Source organism: Salmo salar, chromosome 04, assembly GCF_965601325.2.
Source record: "Salmo salar chromosome 04, fSalSal1, whole genome shotgun sequence".
NCBI classification, from domain to species: Eukaryota; Metazoa; Chordata; class Actinopteri; order Salmoniformes; family Salmonidae; genus Salmo; species Salmo salar.
Window position 1 is genome coordinate 44,772,410 of NC_138294.1, and position 20,618 is coordinate 44,793,027.

At 43.7% G+C, this 20,618-nt stretch overlaps 1 protein-coding gene across 4 annotated transcripts in view; it reads right to left on the minus strand.

The window, feature by feature from the left end:
• LOC106602987 (neurexin-2) overlaps positions 1–20,618 on the minus strand; it is a 326,762-nt gene that overhangs the window by 32,928 nt on the left and 273,216 nt on the right. For all 4 annotated transcript variants that reach the window (XM_014196088.3, XM_082974431.1, XM_014196093.3 and 1 more), the window contains one exon: positions 3,996–4,177. In XM_014196088.3, the coding sequence (XP_014051563.1) occupies positions 3,996–4,177 (182 nt within the window). The remainder of the gene's footprint in view (positions 1–3,995; positions 4,178–20,618) is intronic.

A 20,618-nucleotide genomic window follows, 5' to 3' on the forward strand; every position in this document is an offset into this window, starting at 1 on the left:
ATAGCTATGAAAGTCATACCTATCGCCACTACGATGGTGTAAGACACATTGACTTGTAGTAAAACCACTACAGGGCCCCTTGGAATATGGCTTGAGGTCGGCGCCGATTCCTTCTGACACAAGGTCATTGACATGGAAATGATCTGATGACGTCAGACTCAATCTGCCCAGGTTGCAGCCTACCAGGATACTTGGTTTTCTTGCCTTTGGCATGTGTGTTTGTGCAAGCATGAATGCGCAACGGAACATTTAATAAGGATTTACACTATGATCATTTAAGGGTCCGAGTAAAATACCAGTCTTGGTAAAGTTGAAAATAGACCCTGAAGCCCTTTGGCTCTACAGCTACATTAGTCACCAGTTTCTCACCAGAGGTCCATAGGTCATACCTGTAGACTGTCCGAAGCTAGTGCCTTACAACTGTAGCCTTATCATGTAGTTAGCAACTTAGGATAGTGCCCTAAGCAACACACTGCTAAGTAGGATTGCCCTAGATATGACATTTGACAAAATGGCATGATAGAGTAATTTGCCAACACTGTAGACATATATAGCATAGAGTCCAATTAGATGATTAAGGTGTGGTAACTATATTTTGTATATCTTTTTGTTTGTGCTTTTATTCTTTTCTTTGACACTTAAGAAGTGATACCGCCACAAACAAGTTCCCAGACAACCATCACTTAGGGCAACAACGCCACTCATTTGGGGAAGAAATGTAAAGATGTATTGCATGAGTGTTGTGCATTATTAATGTCTGTCTAAGTTACTTCCTAGATCCACCAGCCTGGACAACCGGACGACGGGTCCGGAACAATGATCGACAACCAGGGCATCCCATGGCCATTCTTGTGGGGTCTGCAGTTTGTGAAATCTTACCAGGTTAAACCACCAGAGAGGGACTGTCACGATGATTCACAAACCAGGACATCTCGTGGTCATTCTTGTGGTGGGTTACAGAATCCTTCCAAGATTGAACCCACCAGAGGGGGACTGTCATGACTGTCCACGAGAATCCAAACAGGTCGGATCAGGTTTGCAATGAATAACTTCACTGCCTGCCTGCCTGTCATTCCATACCTTGCCATGCCACCCTGGATTACTGACCTCTGCCTGCCCTGACCCTGAGCCTGCCATTCTGTACCTTTTGGACTCTGCTCTGGATTACTGACCTCTGCCTGCCCTGACCCTGAGCCTGCCATTCTGTACCTTTTGGACTCTGCTCTGGATTACTGACCTCTGCCTGCCCTGACCCTGAGCCTGCCATTCTGTACCTTTTGGACTCTGCTCTGGATTACTGACCTCTGCCTGCCCTGACCCTGAGCCTGCCATTCTGTACCTTTTGAACTCTGCTCTGGATTACTGACCTCTGCCTGACCTTGACCTGTCGTTTGCCTGCCCCCCTGTTTGAGTAATAAACTTTTGTTACTTCGAAACTGTCTGCATCTGGGTATCTCCTGAGCCTTGACATTAACATAGAATGTGGGGAATGGTCAGAGGTGATCTATAGAACACTTATATAATTTTGTTTGTTATTTTGTGATCTCATGAAAAATGTTACGAAGGGAATACTGTAACTTGGAAAGTGTAATATGCAGCTTTTCAGTAGGAAGTTCCAATCACACCCAAATGGCCATCCACACTCCGTTCATTCATCATGCTCATCCTGACAGAGAGGGCTCTGAGCCCGACTGCTGCTTCATCAGCCAAGGGGATACCAGGTGGCAACTCTTTGCTCTGTGACTAACCACAGCCTACTGTATGTCAGCAAATGAATCACCCAACCCTTCGCTGGGAATAATCAATACACTCCTCACACACACATTCAGACGAGGCCTCCACTCAGACAGCACCACTGGCGCACACACGCGCTATACACGCACACACGCACGCACACACACACACACAGCCCTCCATCAGTCAGCAGCTCCTGCCTGCAGACCCTTGTGGATCCAACCCTAGACTCTGTGGCTGTGTGACTAATGGCTTACAATGGGGAAACACGCCTGTGGCGCCTAAACTGCAGCAAGTTAAGTACAGGAGGAAAGACGAGACATGCTGCATATCATATATTCTGTTACTTGCATTCATCCTATCATCCAGTGCTCTCTCTCTCTCTCTCTCTCTCTCTCTCAGAGGGGGATAACTTGAAGCCAACAGCTTCTAGCTCAACACGGTGCTGCGCCTGCACCTCCCGAACGCTGTCACGTTCATGACCAATTGGATTAGACGTTGTTGTTGGTCATTTAGTTACGGCAGGAACCCTCTCCGCGAGGGACAAAAATGACGAGAGGCTAAATTGTTATGGAGGCCATCGTGCTTTATTAAACACAGCTTTGTTCTAGAACTAATCATTATTTGACATGATTCCCTTCTTCCTCAGAATGAAGCTATGACGTTTTGTTGAATAACCTGGGAGTGTAATCGATAAGGCAGTTTACCTTCTCTCTCCAGCTCATACCATCTCTGGCTCTTTATAGGTAACAAATAAACAATACAAGGCAATAAGCAATGAGCCATAAAAGATCTATACAAATGCTGTTTCATGTGGTCTGAATTTCATTCATCTACTGCAGAGTCCTTAACACATACTGTTCATAGTGTACAGTGACAATGCTGGCGTTGACTCTAAAATCAACAGTATAATTGTAAACAGCAGTGTTGTAGAAACAAACACGCAGTCCCCCTGGGGAACAAGCTACTCTTACCCTTTACCACCATCTGGGTCAGCTATGTTTGGGCTCGGACTCAAACAGGGACATATTACACCTGACTTAAAGGTTTCTTTAGAAAATGGCACACACTCTGCTATCGTTTTTTGCCAAGCATCTGGTATCCTAGTGTTGAACAGATAGGGTGACATTGCAAACGTGCACTGTGAAAGTCAATGGTTCAAATGGAATTAATAATTCATTTAGATGAAATAGTTTAATGAGCCAGAGCATTTCACAGCGTGACGTACTGCCGTTACAATCTCTGCTGTTTTAATGAGCAAACACCGGTGTTATTTCTCCCCTGCCAATCCAGACGCATGGTAAATACTTTTCTGGCACAAATCATAGATATCATGAGAAATAGTTGCCATGTGTCTTTTTCTATAGAAATTGACACACATTTGATCAATTAACACAGTCTTTCTAAGTGCCTTAATTAGTCCTACAAATCTCCAGCAAGAGCATTTTCAGGATTATGTTTCTACACAGTGAACCTCAGGATATCAGCTCATTCCAAGCCTTGGTTCAAAACCATGGATGGGAAACTTTGATGGGGATGAGGGCCACACAAAATCAGAACTCATCATGAGGGGCCACATTGGCTCGCTGGTCGGTGTATCCACATCTATACCCTACACAGTCAGAGCCGGCCCTAACCTTTTGGGGGCACTAAGTGAAATTTTACAGTGGAGAGAAGAAATTGAAGTTTTAGAGTTTCTTTTCTGCAATTCTACACATTTTACCATGGGGCGCAGAGAAAATGTTGCAGTTTTAAAGCAGGTTTGCTGCAATTCTACACATTTTGCCATGGGGCAGAGAGAAGATTTAGCAATTTTAAAACACATTTCCTGCAATTCTACACATTTTGCCATAGGGTGGATATAAATGTTTTAAATATGATATCTGAGTGAGAGTCACTAACAAAATCATTGGGGGTAAAAAAGAATATGTTAGCTGACATGGGCTAATTGATTGACTGTCAATGACTGATGTAACAAGAGAAAAACTGCTGATGCGCAAACACATTTTCAAATGGCATCTGTGTATTCTACTATTCTAAATCTCAACAGTCAGTTGAGACCCCGACTGAGTTCACACATAAAAAAAAAAAAAAACATTATTCCGTTTATGGAAATTGATGCGGCCCGCGGGTCACCAGTTGCACATCCCTCTTCATAAAAAAAGGGGACCCTCATCCTCTACCCTAACCCTATCCCCACAGTACTACAGACAGTGCTCTTAGCCCCCCCCTCCATCCCATCCCCCCCATCCCGTTCTCACTATGTGTAGCTGCAGGTAGTCTCCCAGTCCGCTTGTGCTCTCCACTCGGACCAAGATGGCGTCTTTCTGCTGAGTACTGAAGCCCACAGCTAGCCGGTCTGCTCTGGTGCTCGGCCGCTCGTTGGGGGCCCAGGTGTACGTGATGAGGGCCCCTCCTCTCCCAAAGATATACGTGGTCCCAGCTGAGGGAAAAATGGAGACAAACAAAAGTATTAGTACGAGACTGAGGGAAAGGGAGAGGAAATTGAGAGACAGGGAGAAGGGGGAGACATTATTAAAGAGATAAGGTGATGTTAGAGAGTGTTCCATCACTTTCAGAATCTTGTTTGTTTTTTGTTGTCGTTCCCAGCAGACCTTGCTATCTTTACTGAGATTGTTCTTCAGTACCACTCAAGTCAAATTTTAGATGCCTATTTTCTTGCCAAGTACATGACTGTGACAGCTCATTCCCTAACACAACCTATTATTCTCTCAGCAGAAACAACATGTCATAGCAAACATTATTCCCTTAAGTTATGCCACACTGTCAGTTTTCAAGTTTACAGCGCAGCGTGAACCCTAACACAGACACCGCCTTTAATTACACAAATCTCACAGAGTTTTCGAATGCACTTGTGCGATTTGATTGTGCTGATATTGTCCTGTTGGAACACTATGGCACGGCCCTTGCACCACACCTGCAGTACCACTACCATGAGAGGTCGTGAGTTGAGCCGTCATTGATTAGATTGTGCATTAGATTGTGTAAACCTGCCAGTACTGCAGACTGGTTGAGGTGCCACCATGTCTAAACATGCCAGCAGAACTGTAATCACAAGACTATCGGGTTGCAGTATGCTGCAGTAGTATGCCTTGCCCTGCCCAGGGAGTTAACACTTTGCATTTGGGGGGTTTCTGTAACTAATCAGAACATCTGCCATATTATTTTAACTTGATCTCCCACTTCCCTGTAAGGTGGAACTGAGAAAAATATAATCTTTCATAGAAATCTATTCATATAACCTGAGATTAATAATTGATGGAAAACCTATGGGAGTTCGCTATAAATCACACTGAGTACCAATGTCAAGCTATGAATCACTTTAATGACTCTCATATGTACAATCAGCTTCACATTTATAACAACAAGCTAATCTCAGTTTATCCACTGTTGACCGAACATAACCTGGTTATCATATCATCCAAATATTCTCTAGGGTTTTAATTAGCTTCATCAGAAGGTTGACAAGTCATATCTCAGGTATGAGTGATTATTCCACCTCCACAGCACCGGAGGTTGGCGGGTCTATGCCCCCTGTCGTCCCGGCGCCTGTGGGCCTCTACATGAGATAAGAGAGGAGATGAGGGGAATGATCTGGCAACCAGTCTCCCAGGCGGAGCAGCTTTTGGATGGCAGCACACTGAACACCTGTTCTCCTGGAACCTGATAACTTGTTGCCAGTACTGCATGTGATGAAACAGTGACAACCACAGCTCACATGGCACACCGGGCTCACCCATTAAGTCACAGTGGGCAGGGGTGACGATGACCTCTCTTAGGAAGGAAGGGCATGTTGGTCTTGCCTATATTCTAGTTTTGTAACCCTGCATGAGTTGGAGAATTGGGTGGGTTGATGGGTTAAGAAAAAAATGTCCGGTGTGAAATGACTTGCACGCTACTTGTAAACGAGAATATATCACACAACGAATATGGTGAGTAATAAGAAAATTGCATTCAGGCTGTACATTTTTCCAATATGAGCTGTAGAGGTGGTTGAATGATGTGCAGTTTCACGTGAGTCCTTTCAATGATCTAACCTCATTCTGGGTCGTGGTTTTGTCTTAGATCAGGGATGGGCAACTTTGATGGGGGTGGTGGCCATAAAAAAACGGAACTCATCATGAGGGGTTGCAGTGGCTCGTGGGTCTGCATACCCACATCCATACACCCTGCATACCCTGCAATTTTGCACATTATATTACGCCATGGGGCGTAGAGAACATGTTGCCATTTTAAAGTACGTTTGCTGCAATTCTACACATTTTGGTATGGAGCAGAGAGAAGATTTAGCAATTTTATAACTAATTTCATGCAATTTTACTCATTTTGCCATGGGGAAGGGAGAGAAATTAGAAGTTTTAGAGCAAATGTCCTGCAATTCTACACATTTTGCCATACGGTGGAGACAAATGTTTGCAGTTTTTAATATGATAACTAAATCTACTTTATAATGATGCCCGTCGGAGAGGGCTGCCGTTTTACTGTCCCCTAACCAATTGTGCTATCGTGTATGTTTTTTGCGTTATTTGTAATTTATTTTCAACATAATGTTTCTGCCACCGTGTCTTATGACCGAAAAGAGCTTCTGGATATCAGGACAACGTTTACCCACCTCATACTGGAAGAAGATTTGTTCTTTAACGAGTCGGACGCAAAGGATTTACTCCAGACACCCGACAAGGCCCTCATCCCTGTCATTCGCAGGAAAAAGAGACAGAGATATCGAGGACGAAGGTCGGGTGCCTTGTAAGAATCCGACGGCGAGTGGGTAAGTCTGCCTTTACCATCGGTCCTATTAGCCAATGTACAATCAATCCATAATAAAATAGACAAACTACGATCACGTATATCCTACCAACGGGACATTAAAAACTGTAATCTTTCACCGAGTCGTGGCTGAACGACGACATGAATACCATACAGCTGGCGGGTTTTATGCTGTATCGGCAGGATAAAACAGCCGCCTCTGGTAAGACAAGGGGTGACACTATGTATATTTGTAAACAACAGCTGTTGCACGAAATCAAAAGAAGTCTTGAGGTTTTGCTCGCCTGAGGTAGAGTATCTCATGATAAGCTGTCGACCACACTATTTCCCAAGAGAGTTTTCATCTATATTATTTGTAGCTGTAATTTACCACCACAAACCGATGCTGGCACTAAGACCACACTCAATGAGCTGTATAAGGCCATAAGCAAACAGGAAAACGCTCATCCAGAGGCGGCGCTCCTAGTGGCCAGGGACTTTAATGCAGGGAAACTTAAATCCATTTACCTCCTTTCTACCAGCATGTTAAATGTGCAACCAGAGGGGAAAAAAACTCTAGACCACCTTTACTCCACACACAGAGACGCGTACAAAGCTCTCCATCACCCACCATTTGGCAAATCTGACCATAATTCTATCCTCTTGATTCCTGCTTACAAGCAAAAACTAAAGCAGGAAGCACCTGTGACTCGGTCAATAAAAAGTGGTCAGATGAAGCAGATGCTAAGCTACAGGACTGTTTTGCTAGCACAGACTGGAATATGTTCTGAGATTCTTCCGATGGCATTGAAGAGTACATCACATCAGTCACTGGCTTCATCAATAAGTGCATTGATGACGTCGTCCCCACAGTGACTGTATGTACATACCCCAACCAGAAGCCATGGATAACAGGCAACATCCACACTGAGCTAAAGGGTAGAGCTGCCGCTTTCAAGGAGCGTGACTCTAACCTGCTATAACCTCCGATGAACCATCAAACAGGCAAAGTGTCAATATAGGACTAAGATTGAATCGTACCACATCGGCTCCGAGGCTCGTCGGATGGCAGGGCTTGCAAACTATTACAGACTACAAAGGGTAGCACAGCCACGAGCTGGCCAGTGACACGAGCCTACCAGATGAGCTAAATTACTTCTATGCTTGCTTCGAGGCAAGCAACAGTGAAACATGCATGAGAGCATCAGCTGTTCCCGGGACGACTGTGTGATCACGCCCTCCGAAGCCGATGTGAGTAAGACCTTTAAACAGGCCACAGGGCCACAGGGCCAAACGGATTACCAGGATGTGTACTCCGAGCATGCACTGACCAACTGGCATGTGTCATCACTGACATTTTCAACCTCTCCCTGTCTGAGTCTGTAATACCAACGTTTCAAGCAGACCACCATAGTCCCTGTGCCCAAGAACACTAAGGTAACCTGCCTAAATGACCACCGACCCGTAGCACTCACATCTGTAGCCATGAAGTGATCTGAAAGGCTGGTGATGCCTCACATAAACACCATTATCCCAGAAACCATAGACCCACTCTAATTTGCATACCGCCCCAACAAATCAAATCAAACTTTATTAGTCACATACACATGGTTAGCAGATGTCATTGTGAGTGTCGTGAAATGCTTGTGCTTCTAGTTCCGACAGTGCAGTAATATCTAACAGTAATCTAAGAATTCCACAACAACTACCTAATACACACAAATCTAAGTAAAGGGATGGAATAAGAATATATACATACAAATATATGGATGAACGATGACCGAGCAGCATAGGCAAGGTGCAACAGATGGTATAAAATACAGTATATACATATGAGATGAGTAATGCAAGATATATAAACATTATTAAAGTGGCATTATTAAAGTGACTAGTGATCCATTAATTAAAGTGGCCAATGATTTAACGTCTGTATGTAGGCAGCAACCTCTCTGGGTTCGTGATGGCTAACACAGAGAGAGCCACAGATGATCCAGAGATCCATAGATGATGCAATCTTTATTGCACTCCACACTGCCCTTTCCCACCTTGACAAAAGGAACACCTATGTGAGAATGCTATTGACTACAGCTCAGCGTTGAACACCATAGTGCCCACAAAGCTCATCACTAAGTTAAGGACCCTTGGACTAAACACCTCCCTCTGTAACTGGATCTTGGACTTCCTGACAGGACGCCCCCAGGTGGTAAGGGTAGGTAACATCACATCCGCCACACTGATCCTCAAAACAGGGGCCCCTCAGAGGTGCGTGCTCAGTCCCCCTCCTGTACTCCCTGTTCACTTATGACTACATGGGCAGGCACGACTCCAACACCATCATTAAGTTTGCCGATGACACAACAGTGGTAGGCCTGATCACCGACAACGATGAGACAGCCTATAGGAAGGAGGTCAGAGACCTGGTCATGTGGTGCCAGGATAACAACCACTCCCTCAACGTGATCAAGACAAAGGAGATGATTGTGTACTACAGGAAAAGGAGGACCGATCACGCCCCCATTCTCATCGACGGGGCTGTAGTGGAGCAGGTTGAGAGCTCCTTGGTATCATGGTCCAAACACACCAAGACAGTTGTGAAGAGGGCACGACAAAGGCTGTTCCCCCTCAGGATACTGAAAAGATTTGGCATGGGTCCTCGATGGTGCAACTTCTACAGCTGCACCATCGAGAGCATCCTGACTGGTTGCATCACTGTCTGGTATGGCAATTGCTCGGCCTCCAACCGCAGGGCACTACAGAGGGTAGTGTGTACAGCTCAGTACATCACTGGGGCCAAGCTTCCTGCCATCCAGGACCTCTATACCAGGCGATGTCAGAGGAAGGCCCTAAAAATTGTCAAAGACTCCAGCCACCCTAGTCATAGACTGCAAGCGGTACAGGAGTGCCAAGTCTAGGTCCAAAAGGCTTCTTAACAGCTTCTACCTCCAAGCCATAAGACTCCTGAACAGATAATCAAATGGCTACCCTGAACTATTTGCTACCCTGAACTATTTGCATTGCCCCCCCCCACCCTTACGCTGCTGCTACTCTCTGTTCATTATCTACCTACATGTACATGTATATTACCTCAATTACCTTGACTAACCAGTGCCCCCGCACATTGACTCTGTACCGGTACCCCTTGTATATAGCCTCGCTACTGTTATTTTACTGTTGCTCTTTAATTATTTGTTACTTTTATTTAACACATATTTTTCTTAAAACTGCATTGTTGGTTAAGGGCTTGTAAGTAAGCATTTCACTGTAAGGTCTACACCTGTTGTATTTGGTGCATGTGATAAATAAAATTTGATTTGATGATCACGGGCCCCACCCCGGTCGGTAATTCGACCACGCTTCCTGCAATTTTAGATAGCTGGCCATTAGACTAATCTTCCAATCCCCCCCAAAATTGCTGACATGGGCTAATTGAGTGACTGCTGATGCACGACCAAATTTCATAATTGCACCTTGTGTATTTTACTATTTTAACTCTCAACAGTAAGTTCAGACTCTGAATGAGTTTTTTTTTTAAATGGATGAAATGAAACTGGTCCGCGGGCCCACAAAAGGCCGCCAGTTGCCCATCCATGTCTAAGATCAAAGTGAGATGAAGAAGAGAAGAGAAGAAGAGAAGATGTGGAACACCTGCTGCCAGTGCCCTCCAGTAGAAGAAACACTACTACACGTGGGTCAGGCGAACCTGTTCTGAAATGAATGGAGAGACCGAGCCCCAGGAGCAGCACCGTGACGCAGGCCTCACTGGAGAATGAGACCTTCTCTAGGCTCTTTTCCATTTCCTCCCTGGCTAGTAGCCATGGACGTACTGTGGGTTGAGATAGACATACAGTGTGCAGTAGAGTATGTATGGAAGAGCTGTGTGTGCTATATTGAACAGCTTAATCCCAGAGCCACTGCTCATTCATTCCTGACACGTGACAATATGCCTGTGGTCTTGACAGGTCGAATAATAATCTTCCATTTCACAGCTCAGTTCCTAATGAATCAAAAATACATTATTTAAAAACGCGTCAATATTTGAAATATACAGAAAATGTATTGATTGAGCTCTGCTCCTCTGCATCCAGAAGGTTAAATTGAGAAATGATTGATGAAGTTGTTTATCATATTATTGTTTTAAATGAGACAAACCACCGAGCAGGCATCAACATGCACGCATACACATACATGCATCACGTGAGAGTGTCTTGCAAATTGTCCCGCATTAAAAACAGTAAACCTTTCAAGCATTCCTAAATCATTGAGCTGAGCCACACACATGATTGGGATTCCTGGCAGCATGACATCCAAGCCTCCTCCATGTGCATACAGAGATGACAGGAAGTATTAACCTCGCACATCTGTGAAGACGAACCACACGCAGGACGATTTTCACTCCTTCTCAGCCTAAGGAAATGTCTAAAAAACGGAAATGGGTTTCAGTGCTTCCAGATAATTCTGAAACGTGTTGAACGTACATTTTGCCTGTACCATAGGTCAATATTTTAAACAAACATTTAATGCTAACTTATATACTTTTCAATTGGAAGTAGATTGCCAAACTGCATTTGAATTGTGAAGTTATGCTATAGAAAGTCAATGTATTACAATATAATAGACCTAAAGGAAGTATCGGAATCCATTTGATAGAAGGTTTGATTTGGAACAGTACTTAGACTACAGATTAGAACCATAACTCATATGTTAAAAGGAAAACCCTGCTTAAGATGTGACCTACTTTAGCGGCAGACAAAGGACGCCCTTTAAAAATGTATTCCTTACACATCCCTCTGACATCATACTAGATTATTTAGGTGTCTGAGTGGCACACACAAAACATTTCTGTTTGTTAGTTGATGAGATAGAAGCCTGATCAAATCTAGATATTTTCCACTCTGTACATCCAGTCACATGTACGATATATATAAAACGTTTTTCCTTTGCAAAGTTATTCTATCCCCCCCCCCCCCCCAAAAAAAAATAGATGTCAAACAATTCTTATTTATATAGTTTGTTGCTTTGACTTAAAACTGAGATTCTGGCTCGACTTTCATAATTGATGTAGCACTATTGGGCTAGCTCTGTAGAGAGGGTTTGTCTCAAGTGAGGAACTACAAACTAGACACATATCACAGTGGAATGTTGAATCATCTCGACTAGAACACTTTAAAAGGTAAGAGAACATAAACTAACATTGTTTCCCTAACGGTATGTGGAAGCACCAGAAAAGTATCTGTTCAAGTGGCTTTTCAAGAGTCTCACTGGTGAGACGGCCGGACTGAAGGGGCTCTCATAGGGAGGAAGAAGCCCGTACTAAATAAGTCATAACTCAGCTGTCCAATTCCTCAATACACTGGATATAATAAAAGACGACAGGCGGATGGGAAGGGAGACCTATCCATGTGGAGTGATTGCAGTGTTTGACTATAAGTGTGTACCTTTGTGTTAGAGGATTTGAGTGATATCTGCAGGCATGATTGGTCTTTCCTGCATATAGGTGTGTGTGTGTGTGTGTGTGAACACAAGAGTGTGTGTAAATTTCACAAAGGACCTGTCGGGGCTGCTGGGGGTGAGACTCGTTTCAGCTGATGCTGTGTTTTTTGGCTTTGACGCATCTATTAAGTGGGTCAGCCAAGAGAAGAGGTGTGGAGTGCCCCCCCAACCCCCGCCCCCCTGCACTGCCTTAAAATAGAACTCAATTGGCACTCTGTGGAAATATTGTGGGGGGGTGCATAGGTTCCTGTATTTAATTATTGCAACAGTAAATAAGACCCATAATGCCTCCAGTGAAAAACTCTCTGGTAATGTAGGAGTAGCATAGCAGCCAAGTCTAACAGAGGCAGAGAGAATTGTTGAGCTGTGAAAATCACCAGCCCTCTCTCTGCGTAGTGAGACGAAATTGTGTTTTGGGTTTATCCTCTGATTAAAATTCAGCTTCCCCAGCCCCTGTCTCCAGTCTCACTTTCATTTCAGTTTTCCTTCCGTTAGCAGTTTAATACATTCTGTGGCAGCCTGGTACATTCTGTAATTATCCACTGAAGCTATAAAATTGTACTACGACGTAGGCTAACAAATCTGGACATAGAACTACAAGGTCAGTGTTACTGATCATACTGTTAGACCATTGTAATACAATATTGCAGTAATTATGGTCCCTTGAAGTGAGAGGTGCCACAGCTTTCATGTTTACAGAAGCAGAATCCTGTGCCTAACTACGATGCTAGCATACGCTTTTCTCGCAGGGTATTACTTCGCCACAGGGTTTCAAACAAGTTTTAAAATTAGCGTGTTATGTCTCTCTCCTGTTCCTGGCCATTTAGCGCCTTGCTTTGTCTAATCTTACCTTTACTGACGGCTACAATTATGGCTGTGACAGTAGATGCCATGTTGGAGATCAGGTTCAGCCTCTGTTTCAGACACTGAGGACAGACAGACTGAGGCCTGGTTGAGCCCTCCAGCTCCTCATTAAGATGGGGAGAGAAGAGGATGAGGCTAACATGTAGAAGATGGTCCTGGTTCTAAACACCACCAGTCTCATACTCGAAAGCCCTAACCCAAGTCCCCCGCTGCCTTCGCATCACAGAAACAATTCACCAAAGAGGACTACAACTTACTGAAACTGAAATCACCTTGCCCTTTTCCCATGACCACAGTGTGTTTGGAATGGCGAAAGATGAAAAATGGCTGGTTGCACATGGTCACTTTGGGCTGCGTGATTTCTAAGCACACCGTGTGATAGGATTCTTCTTCTAAATAATCGTACGAGGTCAATCTGTTTCCAATTTACCTGGCTGGCCCTTGAAATGAGACCTGTAAGAGGGCTATGACATTATAAGATGACATGGCTAAGCTTACAAAGCCCAGAGAAACATCTGGCCAACAAATAACTAGGGTTGAGGAAAGTCTTCCATTGTTTACCAGCCTGGTATCTAGCTTCACAAGGCAAAGTGAAGAGGGTTAATAAACATTCTATTGTATCACAGGATCTGGGCAAAGGATAGTTGATGCTCCCAGAAATGTGTTTTGTTTTACTTATTGCTGTGGTAGCTAACAAGTTGTTATCAGCAATATTTTGGGGGACACATTTTCTTACAGGGATTTTGGAATGACTGAAGTTATTGCTGAACATCAGCCTGGAAACGTGTGTTTCCTCTTGCTGCTGCTGCCATTGCAGCTGGGCACTAAACCTGGTGGCAAGTACATTAACAATGTTTCATTAACATCCCCTGCCATCTGGCCACCGCATGACCACCATCGACCAGACGAGGAGAGGCAGCACAGCTAGCTAACAACTCAGTGACCACTCTCACCTCCCAATAATACTGTATGGTGGACGTGTTCACAGACCTCTACACACACACAAACACTCTCTCTCTCTCTTTTCTCTCTCTCCGTCGCTCTAGGGTTGTCTTCTCTTCCGTCAGATTCTGACATACAGCGGTCTCGGCGAATCTTCACTCAGCTTAGGATAGATCTGTCATAATGGTAAAACTGATTAACAGGCCTGTTAATGAGCTCTCGCTTGGCCATAGAGTTTTTCAGATATAAAGCTGGAGTTGACAGCATGCTGTGGTTACTACTGTACAGACTGTAATGACTGACTGCTGAATCTTCTGTAATGAAGTTGCTATTTCCCACTCTCATTATGAATCCATTGGATCCATTTTAGGTGGGCTGTTTAGGTAGTGTATATGTATCTGTCCATATGTACATTTGGCAGATATCTACAGTATAGCGGTCACCTGAACTGTTGATTGGCACCATCTGGAAGGGTTTAGAGTGTGCATAACGCACAGATGGAAAATATACAGGAGAAACAGTTACAGGATTCATGTTATAGTAAAGTGTTTGACTGCGTACTGTAAATGATTTGTTTTAATTGTGGGTAGGTAGACATGTTGTATGGATGGGAACATTGTGTTTGAATACAGGATAGCTATACCCACTGTGCATTTTTTGAGCTGCACTTTTCAGAACGTCTGGTTCATTTAATGAGAGCTCTATTTGCCCACATGAAAGCATATGCTGTGCTTTGAAGCCTTTTATATATTGCAATGTTTTTTTTTTTAAATATTTTTTATTTATTTTTTATTTCACCTTTATTTAAAAACAGGTAGGCAAGTTGAGAACAAGTTCTCATTTACAATTGCGACCTGGCCAAGATAAAGCAAGCAGTTTGACACATACAACAACACAGAGTTACACATGGAGTAAAACAAACATACAGTCAATAATATAGTAGAAAAATAAGTCTATATACAATGTGAGCAAATGAGATGAGATAAGGGAGGTAAAGGCAAAAAATGTCATGGTGGCAAAGTAAATACAATATAGCAAGTAAAACACTGGAATGGTAGATTTGCAGTGGAAGAAAGTGCAAAGTAGAAATAGAAATAATGGGGTGCAAAGGAGCAAAATAAATAAATACAGTAGGGGAAGCGGTAGTTGTTTGGGCTAAATTATAGATGGGCTATGTACAGGTACAGTAATCTGTGAGCTGCTCTGACAGCTGGTGCTTAAAGCTAGTGAGGGAGATAAGTGTTTCCAGTTTTAGAGATTTTTGTAGTTCGTTCCAGTCATTGGCAGCAGAGAACTGGAAGGAGAGGCGGCCGAAGGAGGAATTGGCTTTGGGGGTGACCAGAGAGATATACCTGCTGGAGCGCATGCTACAGGTGGGTGCTGCTATGCTGACCAGCGAGCTGAGATAAGGGGGAACTTTACCTAGCAGGGTCTTGTAGATGACCTGGAGCCAGTGGGTTTGGCGACGAGTATGAAGCGAGGGCCAGCCAACGAGAGCGTACAGGTCGCAGTGGTGGGTAGTATATGGGGCTTTGGTGACAAAACGGATGGCACTGTGAAAGACTGCATCCAATTTATTGAGTAGGGTATTGGAGGCTATTTTGTAAATGACATCGCCGAAGTCGAGGATCGGTAGGATGGTCAGTTTTACGAGGGTATGTTTGGCAGCCTGAGTGAAAGATGCTTTGTTGCGAAATAGGAAGCCAATTCTAGATTTAACTTTGGATTGGAGATGTTTGTTGTGAGTCTGGAATGAGAGTTTACAGTCTAACCAGACACCTAGGTATTTGTAGTTGTCCACATATTCTAAGTCAGAACCGTCCAGAGTAGTGATGCTGGATGAGCGGGCAGGTGCAGGCAGCGATCGGTTGAAGAGCATGCATTTAGTATTACTTGTATTTAAGAGCAGTTGGAGGCCACGGAAGGAGAGTTGTATGGCATTCAAGCTCGTCTGGAGGGTAGTTAACACGGTGTCCAAAGAAGGGCCAGAAGTATACAGAATGGTGTAGTCTGAGTAGAGGTGGATCAGAGACTCACCAGCAGCAAGAGCGACATCATTGATGTATACAGAGAAAAGAGTCGGCCCAAGAATTGAACCCTGTGGCACCCCCATAGAGACTGCCGGAGGCCCGGACAACAGGCCCTCCGATTTGACACACTGAACTCTATCAGAGAAGTAGTTGGTGAACCAGGCGAGGCAATCATTTGAGAAACCAAGGCTATTGAGTCTGCCGATGAGGATGTGGTGATTGACAGAGTCGAAAGCCTTGGCCAGGTCAATGAATACGGCTGCACAGTATTGTTTCTTATCGATGGCGGTTTAGATATCATTTAGGACCTTGAGCGTGGCTGAGGTGCACCCATGACCAGCTCTGAAACCAGATTGCATAGCGGAGAAGGTGCGGTGGGATTCAAAATGGTCGGTAATCTGTTTGTTGACTTGGCTTTCGAAGACTTTAGAAAGGCAGGGTAGGATAGATATAGGTCTGTAGCAGTTTGGGTCAAGAGTGTCCCCCCCTTTGAAGAGGGGGATGATCGCAGCTGCTTTCCAATCTTTGGGAATCTCAGACGACACGAAAGTGAGGTTGAACAGGCTAGTAATAGGGGTTGCAACAATTTCAGCAGATAATTTTAGAAAGAAAGGGTCCAGATTGTCTAGCCCGGCTGATTTGTAGGGGTCCAGAGCTCTTTCAGAACATCAGCTGACTGGATTTGCAGCTCTTTCAGAACATCAGCTGACTGGATTTGGGAGAAGGAGAAATGGGGAAGGCTTGGGCGAGTTGCTGTGGGGGGTGCAGTGCTGTTGACCGGGGTAGGGGTAGCCAGGTGGAAAGCATGGCCAGCCGTAGAAAAATGCTTATTGAAATTCTCAATTATAGTGGATTTATCGGTGGTGACAGTATGGGAAACATTTTAGAGGATGTTTTCCAGAGAGTAGTGACGTTGGTATCAGATCATCCATAGACATAATATAGCTGGCGTTAGCTTGGCATATGATTTAGTTCTTGTTACAACAGTTGATTGCACAACGAGATACTAACAACAGTTAATTTGACTCCAGAAATGACTGCATACAGTAGCAGAGGGTTAGAGAACAGTTCCTGAGCAGATGTTTCTCAAATATCAGATCCCTGAACAGTGATGTTTATATTATCAGAATGAACAAGATGTCTTTCACCAGAAAAAATTAAGGCAAATTACAGGAGCTTCTCACACGGTACACTTTTATTGCCTATCTACCGTATCTATTACCTAGATGATATCACAACACCCAAGCTTACAATTTCGCTTACATTGCAATTTGTAGGCCTACACTATCTCAGACAGAGAGCTTGTGAACAAAATGAATTACTTAGCTATTGGAAAGTCCTTATTCTCAAAATTAACACTGCGATCAGTACAGCACCTTTGAAGATGTACGGTGCATTAGGAAAGTATTCAGACCCCTTCCCTTTTTCCACATTTTGTTAGGTTACAGCCTTATTCTAAAATGGATTCAATTAAAAACAATTCTCATCAATCTACACACAATACCCGATAATGACAAAGCGAAAGCAGGTTTTTAGAAACAATTTCACATTTATTAAAATAAAAAAAACAAAAATACCTTATTTACATAAGTGTTCAGACCATTTCCTATGAGACTTGAAATTGAGCTCAGGTGCATCCTGTTTCCATTGATCATCCTTGAGATGTTTCTACAACTTGGAGTCCACCTGTGATAAATTAAATTAATTGGACATGATTTGGAAAGGCAGACACCTGTCTATATAAGGTCCCACAGTTGACAGGTCATGTCAGAGCAAAAACCAAGCCATGAGGTCAAAGTAATTGTCTGTCAAGCTCTGAGACAGGATTGTGTTGAGGCCCAGATCTGGGGAAGGGTACCAAAACTTGTCTGCAGCATAAGGTCCCCAAGAACACAGTGGCCTCCATCATTGTTAAATAGAAGAAGTTTGGAACCACCAAGACTCTTCCTAGAGCTGTCCGCCTGGCCAATCTGAGCAATTGTGGGAAAAGTGCCTTGGTCAGGAAGGTGACCAAGAACCCGATAGTCACCCTGTCAGAGCTCCAGAGTTCCTCTGTGGAGATTGGAGAATCTTCCAGAAGGACAACCATCTCTGCAGCACTCCACCAATTAGGCTTTTATGGTAGAGTGGCCAGACAATAGCCACTCCTCAGTAAAAAGCACATGACAGCCTGCTTGGAGTTTGCCAAAAGGCACCTAAAGGAATGTCAGACCATGAGAAACAAGACTCTCTGGTCTGATGAAACTAAGATTGAACTCTTTGGCCTGAATGCCAAGCGTCATGTCTGGAGGAAAACTGGCACCATCCCTACGGGGAAGCATGGTGGTGGCAGCATCATGCTGTGGGGATGTTTTACAGTGGCAGAAACTGGGAGACTAGTCAGGATTGAAGGAAAGATAAACGGAGCAAATTATAGATAGATCCTTGATGAAAACCTACTCCAGAGCGCTCAGGACCTCAGACTGGGGTGAAGGTTCACCTTCCAACAGGACAATGACCCTAAGCACACAGCCAAGACAACACAGGAGTGGCTTCGGGACAAGTTTCTGAATGTCCTTGAGTGGCCCATCTAGAGCCCGGACTTTAACCAGATCGAACATCTCTGGAGAGACCTGAAAATAGCTGTGCAGCGACGCTCCCCATCCAACCTGACTGAGCTTGAGAGCATCTGCAGAGAAGAATGGGAGAAACACCCCAAATACAAGTGTGCCAAGCTTGTAGCGTCATACCCAAGAAGACTCGAGGTACTGAGTAAAGGGTCTGAATACTTATGTAAATGCAATATTTCTGTCGTTTTTTAATACATTTGAAAAAAATTCTAAAAAGCAGTTGTTTCTTTGTCATTATGGGGTATTGAGTGTAGATTGATGAGGGAATTAAAAAATAAATAATTTTAGAATAAGGCTGTAACGTAACGAAACGTAGAAAAAGTGAATACACTGTATTTTGTTACGACTGTTCTTTATAACATACAGGATCTTAATTTGATAACTCTTTGTTGCTGGGTTTTTTCCTGCACAGCAGGAAATGCAAACTTTTTTGTATATTTGAGTTTTAAAAAGGCTTCTAAAGTTTATAATTTCCACTCTGACATTTCAGACTTGATTTGCCTTAATGAAAAATGTATCAATCCCTTCAAAAAGGGACCATTAATTATAATCCACATAACTCACATTTGCTGTTGCTGCAGGATTATTTTCCTGCTGTAGCAAACTGGCTCAAATTAAGATCCCACATCTGTAGCAAAAAAAACGCGTGACTTGAGCGTGAGATGCTTTTTAAGGCACAAACATGTTCGCTATTGTGAGAAACCATCATCATTAGGCGGCAGGTAGCCTAACGGTAAGGAGCGTTGGGACGGTAACTGAAAAGTCGCTAGCTAGAAATCTCAGAGCCGGCAAGATGGAAAAAAATCTGCCGTTATGCCCTTGAGCAAGGCAGTTAACCCCCAACAACAACAGCTCCCCGGGTGTCGATGACGTGGGCGTCAATTAAGGCAGCCCGCCAAGCCTCTCTGATTTAGACGGGTTTGGTTAAATGAGGAAGAAACATTTCGGGTTGAATACATTCAGTTGTGCAACTGACTTGGTATCTCCTTTCCCTCCCCGTCCCTTTAATTAAATTAACTTTGATTAGATGCTCCAGGCTCTTTCATTAAAAAACAACGAGAAACATTAGGAATCTGAGAAAAAAAAACTGAAAAATAGGGCGCAGGATGCATTTAAAATCATAGTAATGAAGTTGCTTTATCACCTTACCTGGAACCTGCGAGCCTGTGACCCCTCCAAATTAAATTATGCTTTGTGGCTTTCTCACAAGAGACACTGAGTGACATTAGTTTTTGCAAAAATTACAGACATACCATTGTCTGGATAATTGAGAACCTGCAGACAATCTAGTATTATTATTATTATTATTATTATTTTTTACAGTATATCGAAACGGGTAGTGAATGCATTTCTACAGTGTGTGGAAAGGCCCACAGCCAGATATACTCATAATCTCTTTTAAAGCCCACGAGGGAAAAGTGATTGCATTGTGCATAATGGCCTAGACACTGTGATATAGATAACTTGGCCATTAAAAAAGGAGGACTGGAGTGAGCCAGTAAAACCCACTCACTGTGAGGCCTGAATGTAATTACTGCCATCGACTAGCAGACTGCAAAGCCCAGACGTTAATTAAATGCTACTCCAGCAATGCATAAACAAGACCAGGAAGGAAACAGAGGAGATAAGACACAGCCTGTTCATCGATTCAGTGTGAAGCTGTAGAGAAGGGTTTTCAAAACGTTGGACAGCGTACTTATGTTAAATACATACATTCCCTTTACAACAGCTTATTGAAATGATACCTTAGTGAGGAAACATGGGGTGTATGGAGATGGCCCTCTGTCTCACTGTGATATTTCCCTGCAGCACTTTGCCGGTACACTGCTGATTGATGACTCCTCCTCCAAATCAAATTATATCAAAAAGGGTAAAAACAGGATTGTATTGAGCTGATCAACACCCCGAAAGGCTCTGAAAAGCAGCCGATTATCTCTGGCCCTGTGCCGTCGCTGGGTTACGTCTGCGAAAGGTTCAGCGGGCTCTTAGCACTTCATACAGTATCTGTCTTAAAGACTACCGCCACTCTGTTGACATAACCTTTATTCACAATTTCAACACTTTTTGGAAACAAAAGTTCCTCTACAAAAAAAATGGCGAGCTCCACCCAAAATATCTAGGATCCTTGACCCTCTCTTCACATTTCAAGGCCGCATTAAGATATTGACTCAGAGACAGACCA